Here is a 12,231-nt window from a genome sequence, read left to right on the forward strand (position 1 = left end):
TTTACGTATGATACGATCGCTCCCAACGCCGGTGCAGTCTTTCAACACGTTACAAATGATAGTTGCGGGTTGTGGGCAGTAGAGGGCAGTGCTGTCACATAACAATGGAGCTGCCAAAGTAAAAAAAAAGGTTTGGAAAAAAAGCTCTCAAGTCAGTTGGAATTCAAAGTATAACTTCGTTTATGATATCATAACACCTTGTGAAACCATAGAGCCAGAAATGAGTAATGTAACATTGGAAAGAGTCTGTTTGCACATTTAATTACATATACAGTACACAAATGGATTATATGTAGCAAATCCTAATGTAAAATGACATCCCACGCCAAACGACAGCGCTTTGAAAACACCAGTTTGAGCCAGGAATTCATTCACTTTGTTTTGAAATTAGAACGTCAGTCATTTTGAAGCCACAGAATGACTTGTCTTCTTGCACTCTATCATAATTTATTCTTGTTGATTAATTTAAATGTTTGTGCAAAGGGGAAAAAAATACCGAAAGGCAATTTTATCTCGTGCAATGGCAGTTTTAAAAACATGCCAGATCAGTCTTCAAATTAGCATTTTAAAGAAATGTATGTGCCGTTTTTATGTACAAAAATGTTGTGGAATTGAGTGAAACAATTCTTCGGTCACATGACACATTTTCTCTCTGAAAAATAAATGATCGGGCTACATTTTACAAGCAATGCAAAATAAAGGTAGATGGCGAAGGCTTCCTTTTCCTTTTGTCTCCCCAAAAGGAAATGTTGTTAGTACAACGTGATCACTTCCCAATGATGACATTTTTGTAGCCTTTGACGTGACACAACTTGCTGCTGTCAAAATCGACCACCAGCTTCCTCAGTCCACTGTGGGTGGGCGTGAAGTACATTTTCACCTTGGCGTCTTCTCCAGGTCCCACCGTGGAGCGCAGCCTGCGGGCCAAAGTAAATATTAGTGCCAAGCAATCTCACCGGCCTCTGATAAACTAAATATTTACGTGACGAATCACCATTCATAGTCTAATCATGGTAGTTATAGCTTTTTCAACAAGCGAGAGAGGATTAATGTTTGAACTGCTCAGACTTTAAGTCGATAAGAGAAAATGTGGACAATTTAACTTTCATCCTCAGCCAGTAAAGTGTATTTAATAAATTTACTTTTCTGAGCATAACATAAATTTAATGTTTTATTTTATTTTCATAAATATGTCATCAAAAGTATTCTGTGTATTCTTTATGTCATATTATTTCCACTTAGTCGAGTGGCTTTCAATGATAACATTGAAAGCCACTCGATAAATAACTTTTTTATTATGGTAGTTTTTAACCAATAATATTTCAGATAGCTTGTGTTGCCAGGTAAACTAAACTTGCTCGGGCCTTCAGATTAAACAGACCAGGCTCCTGTGCGCTGTCAATGAACGGGCACAGTCAACTTGGAAGAGCCAATCAGATCACGAGTCGGCGTACCAGGGCCAGTTGAGTCCCTGTTGCAACACACCTGATTCAAATGATCAGATTTGAATCAGCTTTGCGCAAGCCTGGCATTGAACATGTTCATTTGAATCAGGTGTGTTGCAACAGGGAGACTTGGAAAACATTCAGGGCAGCGGCCCTCCAGGACCTGAGTTTGACACCTATGGCTTGCGTTGATACTGGACGTGCGCGTTCGGTAATTGGATTAGCGCCTGCTAGAGGGAGCTGTTGACCCATTTTTGACCCAAAATGGCCGAAGGAGAAGACGTTGATCTGGTTGCAGGACTACTTTCCACACAATTTTCAAGACGGACCTTCCACTGGATTTACCAACTTAAGTTGTTTTACCAAGGCAGCAAGGAAACATCAGAGCACGGCCGGGCACTTACAAGCTACGGTGCGTTTAAAAACGTTTGGGGACACTAGCGTAGATCTGCAGCTCAGGGAACAAGGCACTACATTGGTGAGTAAATGAATTTTGTTTTACATTTCTTCTTATTTTATTTCGTTAGTATTAATGGTCACGAAATAAAATGACAAAGATACACAAATGTATCAAATAAATCAGCTCACCTGTAATTTATAATGGCGCATTGTAGTCAGCTTTGTGCACAAAAATTCGTTCAACTCAGCTGCTCAACATTTTCAATTATTTGCTCTTGTATAGCCTGTTCTCAAAATGCAAATGATCTGTTAATTTTATTTTCAAAGAATAGTTTGTTTTGTTATTGTGTGGTTGGTGTCTTATATGAAACTGCAACATTGTGCAATTTATTGGACAGACTAGTTTATGATCACACAGCGTAATTTGGGTGGCATTTTATTTAGTATTTTAAAAATCTTTTTAATTTTGACTATCTGTAAATGTAGTTTCCTGCTCTTAATTGTGAATGCATAATTGATGGTTTTAAATGCTCCTGAAATTAAGTGCTGCCTGACGTGCCTATATTCCTGTATGTGACGTCACTGAAGGCCTAAGGTTGAAATGCATGGCCCGCCACTGGTGGGAAGTAATGAAGTACAAATACGGTGTCGCTGCTCTGAACCGGGGAGCTCGATATTTAAAAAAAAGAAAAAAAAACACCTTCCTCAGGTAGTTTATTGTATATCATTTTACATCTAAGTACAATGTGTGAGTTCTTTTGCCACATTTGCATTTTCTGTAGTCCCTGTCCGAGACCACAGGTGTTAAACCCAAGGCCCAGCGGCCAGATCTGGCCTGCCGCATCATTTTATGCGGCCCGCGAAAACACATAAAAAATGTCAACTTTCATGATGCTTGCTAAGTTCTCATACGTAATAAATAAGATATATTCTAAGCATTTTCTTGTTGCCAAACCCCATCATTACAGTCACTTAAACAATAGTTTAATAAACCATTACTATTGACTTTTGTATGTGGTTTCAGTTTTAACGGTAACTGAAATGTGGCCCAAGACAAAAATGAGTTTGACACCCCTGTCCGAGACTTTAAGAAGTTGTGTTAAAGATGACTATTTGTTTAGAATATTGAATACCGGTAGGTAAGAATTGAGAAAATGTTTGACTCATATAGAATATGCCACTTCAAAAAAAGAATACACCATAGTTAATAGAGGAATCAACATTTTGACGTGCACTTTTGCCACTTTCTTTTTTTTGTTTTATTTTTTTAGATAAAAGATACCCCGTTTATAAATAAAAAGTTCATTTCACAGAAAATGTGATCAAAATGTGGATCATTTTGGTCTTTATATAGGTGCAGTTTGGCCGACTTGGTTTTTAACTCTAGCACAAAGAAATATATTGAAATTAATATGACTTGTCCTGTTATTGGGTGTAAATGGCATCGATGTGTTGGTAAGATTCTGCTCTAAAGCCAGTCAATGACAAAGTGGACATGATCTCTCAGACCTCTCAGAGATGACCCTTCCTCCAGTCAGGTTGGCCCCCTCCATGCTGAAGCAGCAATTCTCCAACGGCTCAGGCAGAGGATTTTTTAGCGTGATCTCAGCTGCCAGTTTGCGATTCTCCTTGGGTTCACCCAGGATCTGGAAAAAGCCACCAGTCAAAGACTGCAGTCCAAACACGCGCTTCGTCGCCACTCCAGATCGGAACACTCACTCGGACTTGAATTTCAGGATTGTCCAGCACAATATTTCTCACTGCCAGCGTTGTTTCCCGGGTGGCGTAGTCGACCAGGAGAGCCGCCAGACGGATCATGTTATCCTCAGTGAGCAGCCCACCGTATTTTGAATAGTTGAGCCTTAGCGCAACCTTCCTGGCTGGAAGAAAATAATGCAGTTAGGGCTAGATTGATAGCTTGATAGAAACAATTCACTGTCTTCATCATACTGTACATTTTTGAGGATATTCTAATGTTTGTATTTTTCTAGGGCCACTATCAGGATCGTCATCACTTTTCTCCCATGGGTTGAGAACCCACACTTTAGATTGTGCAGTTATATTTTCAAAACCTTCCTACGATGACCCACTGTCAGGTTTGCTCACCTCCTCCAGGTGGCAGCTCAACATTGAGCAAATCTTTGAAGCCACAGTTCCCGCCCTGGAAGCCGTTGTAGGACACGGCGCAGGACCCAAAGAGCAGGCGGCACTTCTTGTCGCTCGATGAGTTGTTGGTAACCACAGCAAACACCTCAAAGTCGCAACCCTTCTTCATCTCGGGTGACACTTTGATGCTCACGTTCAGGCCTTCTTCGCTCTCCTTTGTCTGCAGGAGCTTGTTTTGGTGGTTGGCCTTCTTGAAGGCCTCGCGCGCCTCATCAGAGCCTGAGCAGATGGAAAATTTTGATGGATTTCACAATGAACGAACGTGACCCTTTAAGTCGTGACTTGACGCGTTGCCGCTTACCTTCGGGATGCTTGTAGAGATGAGTGATGTCTTCTCTATGGTCACTGCCAATCCCTTTGGTGCTGATCTTTTTTCCCACCATTTGGGTCGAGGTGACTTTGTATGTGGTGCCATCTTTTTTCATCATCGTGGTGATGACGTCAGCGTTGACTTCAGCAAAGACAAAGGGGGCGTCATACTTGTACATGAGTTCACCCTCCTTGATGGCCCGGACAGGGATGGGCCCGCAGCAGAACACCCCTGGAAAAAGCCCAAATGTGTGTGTCGAGACTTGTTCCTCGTCCCTCTTTGGAGATGCAAAACGTTTGACAGATGAAGTAATCAAAAAAGGATCAGTTACCGTCACTTTTTTCTTGAGGAGTGGGGTCGCTGGCTTGCCAGCCGTTGTAATCAGAACCGATTAGGTCGGGTCGGGTCATCCAGCTCTCCACCCAGCAATGGTAGTTCCTGCAGATGCCACCGCGATAAGCACAACTCAATACGCAAGACACACGATTCACTGATATCATTGAGCTCTGAATCTCTGCTGCCAATATTGGTTCTATACTTAAAAAAAACAAATCATGATCATTCTTGACTCACTCTAAACAATACAGACAATTTTAAACATGGATTTTGAACATCATTTTCTTGGAAATTCTAAAAAAAAAAAAAAAAAAAACAGACAAAACATTACTTGTGATAGTATCACATATATTGTTCTGTCTTAGATATTAGTTTTACTTTATCTTAGTTTCACTGCACAGGGGTTAAGTTTCTCTTTATACCTGCGTCATGTTTAGCAGCGGTGATTTCAATCATTGGTGGAACAAGGTTTATGATGGCAACAGATTCAGTTTGAATTCAGTCATTCTATCGGGTTTCATTACATTTGAGTTGGATATTATAAACAGAGAGTGTAAGTTTTTGTTAATATCATTTTATGTTGGAACATTACAGTATTGTCTTTGATGTTAAAGTTACCTAAAATTCGTTATCTTTAATCATTCTTAAACATGTTAATGTTGAGAGTGTCTGATTGGCTGAAGGAAACAGGAAGTGTTTTAGTAGCCGGAAAACCCTAATATGAGCGAAAGCATCATCATTTTAAAAAAGTATTTCAAATGCTTCACTATACTATTTTAAAACGGATACCAGATCATTTCTTTGGATCGAACGAGCTCCCCATTTTCGTTGACGTAGCGCTCAATCACCAGGTTTCTGTTGACGTCATGGGCTGAGTAGTAGTTGGTAACAACTCTGCAGGGGATGCCGAGAGCTCTGGAAACTACGTGACACAATACGGCACCGCGTGAACATAGAAACGTACACTGCATCATCACATCTCAAATACGCTTCCGCATGGTGCCGGTCGAAGGCAAAATGTGTGTTTCCTTCCGATAAATTGACGTCGCCCTATCTTACTTGAGCAGGCAACAGCTGCGAACACCCAGCACTGTCCGAAACGAACAGGCTGACAAGCTTGTGTTTGCCAGTTCTGCAGAATCTCCACACTGCCCTTCCAGAACATGGGGCTCACTCCTCCGTCAAAGTCATTTGTCCAGTTTCCCAGCAAAACTCCTCTGTCATCATTACAATTCACCTGCAAGGCAAAAACCAGGAATGAAAACAAATTTGGATATTAAAACAAACATAAGAAGAGGAACCTCACCATGGCACTGATAACTCTGGCCACATAGATGGGATTTCTCCTGCCCGAACAGTCTTTTCCTGGATTCTGCAGGCATTTGGGATTCAAATCCAGAATCCTCAAACACACATCCAGGATTCCACTTTCAAACTGTGCGTTGAAAAAAAAAACGTTATTGACACCCTTCGTCTGAAGAATAACATATGTTCGATAAATTATTTTGGAAACCATCTAACAGGTGTTGATGAAGCACATAAAGCTTCACTAATCACGTAAGCCATGTGCCGGCGATGCCAAGAGCGGACTGGAAACAATAACACCCCTCTTCTGCCTGCTGTCAGATTCATGAGCATTGATTAAATAATGGTCGTCTCTGCGGTTATGTAACGCAGCACATTCCTCTGGATCTTGCAGGCATTATTCTGAAGTTTTACAAACGTGCGCGATGCCGCAGTTCTTTGAAGAACAATCAAGACGATGCACGTGTGAGTTAAGTCTGGCGACTTGGGTGTTGGTATTAGTACCTGGCCAAAGTTCCACGGAGTTGCTATTGGATGATTGGCATCGCCTTGAAAAATGATCCCATCCTGGGACAAGACATATTCTTCCAAACTCTCCTTACTGTCCAGATATACGGCATCTCCTGTTGCCAAGAGACACCACCAAATAAAATGGTCACAATCAAATAAACAAAACACAACAAATGCATCCATAGCTCTATCTAATGTACTGTATATGTATCTCTGTCTGTCTACCAGACATGGACAATAAATTCATCGTCATTGTCATCAATTATTTGCTTAAATGGCAGGATAAGAAACAGCGGGAGGTTCAGTTTTCCCACCTGAGCACCAGGGGTTAAACAGCAGGATGAACTCAATGCGCGCAGAGCGTCCCATGGTCAGGATGTAACGTCCGATGGGTGCATCGGGGGCGGCGCAGAGGGACAGCGCCACCGTGTCTCCGGGGGGGCTTACGACCGCCGCGCTCCAGCGAGAAGTGTCGATGTTGGCAGACAGGCCGAAGGAGGCCCGGGTGCCATATTGTTCAGATGGTTGAGGACCTGGTGTAGTCATTGCAGTAAGAAGAGTGAAACATTCGAGTCTGACCAACGATCCTCAAGGGAGCTCTTTCAAACCCGACCAAATTTTAAATCTCTTTATGTGCACAAACAGTGAAATAGGACATAATTAGGAGTCCATGGATTTGGAACTCATGTGCCCTTAAATGGTCAATGTTTTTGGATTTGCTGTTCTGGTAAATTACATAAGCCTCAGTCTGGTCATGCTAAATTCCTTCACATCTTTCACTGCCCATGAAACCAAATGTCTCACGGCATCAAGGCTCCTCCTTGAACCTGTGAAAACACGCTTAACTTGAAAATGGGAGATCCCGTTATCAGTTTATACACACATCTCCTGTTGGCAAGCGCCGCTTCCTGATGATTTGCTGGCAAGCGGTGTTATCACCGTCGGCGTGAGACTTTGGCTAAATGTTCGATGACAAGGAGGACTTGATGAATGAAATCCGCATTTGGAGAAAAGTAAAAACGATGCCATAAATAACAGCCAGCTATGGCTTCACTAAATGAGTAGAAAACGGTTTCCTTTTTCTCATCCATCAACATCACATCTCATTTCCTCTTTTCCAAGCGTCAAGTGACAATAGGCAGCGTCAGCACGAAAAGGGTTGGTGGTGCAGTGGGCGTGTCCAGAATTCCATTGACATCCTAACAGGATGCACCCACAATAGGTCACGTTGCACCTTTGAAACCTGGAGCATATTCCAGACAGATGCTTTTTTGTTGTTTGCTTTTGGAGACAAATGTGAAACATTGACTAAATAGTTACCGACTAAGGGAAAAAAAAAACTTCCACAGAGTGGGGCCCGAGCTGAGATTCCAACTTGAGTTTTTACCCGCTGATTCAAATTAAGAAAGGCGTCAAGCGAAGCGTCACCTGTCTCGGCAATGCACTCCAGAGAGCTGAGTCCTGGCTGGTACCTTCCTGATCGAAGATACAAGCTGATGTTGAACGGCTGGCCCCTCCTCACAATGAGGCGGTCCACACCATTGAGGTCAGTGTAATGATCTGTGTTGTTGAAGTCACACTCCAAGTCCCAGCGATCAATGTCCAGAGCTTAACAAGACAGGGAACATTTCCAACACGATTGTCAAAGGCATTGCATTGTCTGACATTCCATGAAATTTAAGACGGATCTGCAGGTCGGTCGACTGGTTATCACGTCCGCCTCACAGTGCGGAGGGGCGATGTTCGATTCCGGGCTTTGGCCTTTGTGTGTGTGGTTTGCATGTTCTCCCCGTGCCGGCGTGATTTTTCTCCGGTTTCCTCCCACATTCCACAAACATGCATGGCAGGTTAATGGAATACTGGAAATCAACGTTATGGAACTCCGGTTCCTCGAGAGCCATTGCACGTACAATGTGGCTTAAGCACTTAAGAAATTTAAATGTCTCATTTTTATATTGCCACATTTTCTCTTGGTCTTTCTTTTTTTTCTTTATCGTGTGACCTTTCGCATTACAAGTACATCTTGTAGTTACGAGTGGAAGGTGTGTGTTAGGTTTGTTTCGGGACTTTCCAAAGCTTCCCATCATTTGTTTTATGATGACAACGGTGCACTGCAGGACTCCTTCACAAATGACGGTGAAGAACATTTGCTTCCATTGCACTCACAGACATGCACACACACTGTAGAGAGCCGCTCCTTCTCTCCAGGGTGAGCCGTGACTCAAATGATCCCACCCTCTGATTTCCTGTTCAAACAATTTGCATTTATTGCTTTGGTTGTTGGTCTCCTGCCAAAACAGGCCACTTCATAACATGTTCAAAGGTTAACACCCCCCCCCCCAACCCCCCATGTCGGTTTTGTCTTAGTGCCTGTACACAAACACGAAGTTGCGATATTATTGTCAGGTGAGAGACCAAAGTAAACACAGACTAAGCCTCGAAGACTACCTGCTTTTTTTATTTGAAGCCCGCAGGGATGCAGCCTGAGCACTGCCCAATTACACGCTGCGGTTTTACTGACTTTGGTTTGTGCCTTCATTGAGCAGATGTCAGTTCAGCGATTGGAGCAAATTCCCCGTAAGATGCCAACATGACGTCGCCGGGGAGAAACGAGGCTCGGTTTTGCCGTTTGGCCTCTGCGCAGCTTTGGCTCGTTTCAATTCAATTGTTGCGTGCAAATATCGTCAGGACGAAAAGTTGCGATATTGTTGCGCTGGCGTTAGTGAATTCAGAACCAATCTGCAAATAGACGTCATGAAGCAATACATCCAACAAATCCCTTTTTATACATTCTTTTGATGAGAGCCACCTTCAATTATACTTACGCATGAGAGGACAATTTTAAGATAATATTAACTGGAGCCAAGTTTAAATATATTTAATCTACTTGTACATGTACAACATACAACAGCGCAAAGGCATAATCTGCTCCCACTCACTGGCTATCATCTACCCACTACACACCAAGTGGAACTTCAATAAGAGCAGCTGAGACCAGGCCAGAGTTTACCTTATAAGGCAAAAAAAAATGTAGCTGCATGTTGCTTTTCAGTGAAAACATGAATTGAAATTTGAGAAATGTACATTGAAAAAAAAAAAGAGTATGAGACATTTTGTTTGAATGCTTTTTGCAGCAATCCCGGAACTGGAAAGCCGATAAAACAGTTCTAAAAAGAGAAGCGCAACATGGAAACATGTTGTTTGAACATGTGACGCGATTGAAAAGCCAGGTGAAATTATTATTATTTTTTTAATTCCTAAAATCCTTTATAAAACTTTGAATATGTAAAAATGGGTGGTTAGGCAGGAATCCTGTAGATCATTTGAGCTGCATACACACTTTTTAAATAATCTGACTTTAGTCTCATCTGTACCATTATGACATTTTTATTCTTATATTACAACCTAATCTCACGACAAACCCCCCCAAAGATCTGATTTTGTTCACAATCTGATTTGTTTTCATACTACCGTATAACTTTATTTATATCTTGTTTTGATTTTAATCGCAATGTTATGACGTATTGCTGGCGTCCAGTTGACAACTCGCTTTCGTTTTAAACAAAAAAAAACTAAATATAGATTGTGGCATGCTAGTAATTGTCCACATTTACAATAAAGGTCATCGGCCAATTTCAGTGATTTCTCCAGGGAGGTGTTGGAATTCTTCCCAGTCGGTGAGGGGCGGGGTGGCGGAGTGGGATGCTTTGCTGGGTAGGGGAAAGGGGCTAAGTCCCAGCTGCTTGGATTCTATTCTAAGTGCTCCAGTTTCGGAAAGTTCAAATAGCTGGGTGATTTATTGTTCTTATTTTTAACGTGTATACTGTACATGCTTTGAGGAATGTTTGCCGTGTGCAGGACATGCAGACAAAGTTGCAGCATCCCAAAAGTTTAAGTAACGAAAGAAATAAAAACAACAGTGATGTTATTGGTCAACATTAACCTATCATCCTTGTCATTAAGTGCTTCAATAATTAGATTGACGTGAATATTAATCAACAGAGGGAAATTTTGCATAAAATGAAAAGACAAGAAGAATAAATGACTTTTCATGATGAATGAATGAAGACCCAAGTGCTAATAAACAAATTGGTCTTGCTATGTCTTACCTTGAGCCATGACTGTGTTTTGGAGAAGGAATGTCTCACGTGGACCACCTTAATGGAAATAAAGTGTGTATTTGCTCTGATCTGCATGTTATTTGTACTCTTCCCCCCTCCCCGTGCCAGTGTGCTATGTGGGCGTGACGCGACCCTCCCCTCAAAAAGACATGAGAGGGGTAGGAAAGCCATTCCCACCGAGTCAATTCACAGTTGGGTTCCAGTGGAACTTCCCTGCACTGAAGCGGTGCGCTTCTATTGCGTTTTGTCGCTGCACAGTGGCCACATAAGGCAGACTTGTTTGGGATGATTCAACGATGACGTCATGACGCCTTTGAAGAAGCACTAACGGGAGGGTAAATTACTGGCAGTCGCGGACGACACAGTGGCTTACTTAATGCTCAAGTGAATGATGGCCTTCTTTCCACCTTTTAACTGCAATGTGAACATTACTCAGCTATTCATTTGCACAGCGCTCCTCGAATGGACACCGTTGAACAGGGATTGCGCTACGCCGAGGTTAGCCCCATCAGAAATCTCCGTAGCCCCAGTCAAGCACCTCCAGTCATTTGTTTGATATTCTTGAATACATTTGGCATTACTGTATTTTCTCAGCTTCATATGTATCAGTCAGGCCAGCCTTCAGCAATGGGATGGACCAGGGGTGTCAAACATACGGCCTGCGAGATGATTATGTAAAGCAGAGGTGTCAAACGTATGACCCGCGGGCCAGAACCGGCCCGCAAGGAGGTTCAATCAGGCCCGCAGGATAATGTAAAAGTGAAAAAAATGCATAAAAGACACATATTTTTAATAGGGTGCAATTCACTGAGTATCCGCTAGGGGGGCACTGTTTTGATCAGAGAAGAAGACAACAGCAGCCTCAGTCCGTCACTGAGACAGACTCATGACAGCAGACGCTATCAATAGCGCTCTCACATTTAATAACGCTCTCCTTAGTTTGTAAGGTGTAAGCAGGGATTACATTTAGATTTTATATGCACGTGTAAATGTTTTAAAACTTCCTTTCTTTATAAATCTTGTTTACTCTTAAAGTGCATTACTATATTTTTCAATACCAATTACTTGTTAAAGTTTGTACAATCAGTGGGATCAGTTGCAATGCATATTTGTGAATGATAAAAGTAAATTGCACATTTGTCACCATCCCTGGGATAGATGCCATTTTGTGCGTACAAGCTGTGTTGGTCCATATGATCACTCTACATACAGGGAGGAAAAATGGAAGAAGCTAAAATGGCTTCAACTCCTCTGAGAAGATTTCTTATGAAAGCGTCATTTCCGCACTTTGCGGAATGGAAGCGTGTTAACTTCCCATCAGCGATAACATCAAATGCTTTAAAAGCTACTCGCAATCAGCTGAAATGACTTCCCGATGGACAATTACTGCTGAAAAAAAGATGGATGGAATCACTGAAATTGAACTTCACGCCCGATTTGCGTCAAAGATTTTGAAAGTTTAATCATCAGGCTGCAAGCTTGAATATCTGATGGCACTCATTCCAGTGAATAGTTTTATGCTGTTCCCTGGGTAAGAAGAAGATTTTGAAATATGTAGGTGGGTGTTCTTCATGCTCACCGAATGCCGATTTGGGTCAAAGGTGTTGAAACTTTTATCATCAGGCTGCAAGCTTGAATA

At 42.1% G+C, this 12,231-nt stretch overlaps 1 protein-coding gene across 1 annotated transcript; it reads right to left on the reverse strand.

Moving 5' to 3' along the window:
- Positions 1–240: 240 nt before the first annotated feature.
- On the reverse strand, positions 241–10,730 carry tgm2b (transglutaminase 2b). Its single transcript, XM_052075971.1, has 13 exons — positions 10,581–10,730; positions 7,900–8,079; positions 6,786–7,004; positions 6,466–6,584; positions 5,963–6,091; positions 5,716–5,893; positions 5,446–5,578; positions 4,652–4,758; positions 4,312–4,551; positions 3,951–4,229; positions 3,564–3,724; positions 3,354–3,490; positions 241–917 (listed from the first exon to the last, which is right to left on the reverse strand). The coding sequence occupies exons 1-13, from the start codon at positions 10,588–10,590 to the stop codon at positions 767–769; spliced, it is 2,043 nt and encodes a 680-aa protein (XP_051931931.1). The 5' UTR covers positions 10,591–10,730; the 3' UTR covers positions 241–766.
- Between the last annotated feature and the right edge of the window lie 1,501 nt (positions 10,731–12,231).

This window comes from Hippocampus zosterae, chromosome 9 (genome assembly GCF_025434085.1).
Source record: "Hippocampus zosterae strain Florida chromosome 9, ASM2543408v3, whole genome shotgun sequence".
Taxonomy (NCBI): Eukaryota; Metazoa; Chordata; class Actinopteri; order Syngnathiformes; family Syngnathidae; genus Hippocampus; species Hippocampus zosterae.

Coding starts and splice junctions, on each gene's coding strand:
- tgm2b (XM_052075971.1), bottom strand. Junction 7,005..7,899: donor GGAGTGCATTGCCGAGACAG/GTGACGCTTCGC, acceptor TGACTACACCAG/GTCCTCAACCATCTGAACAA. Junction 918..3,353: donor GGAAGGGTCATCTCTGAGAG/GTCTGAGAGATC, acceptor TTTGGCCCGCAG/GCTGCGCTCCACGGTGGGAC.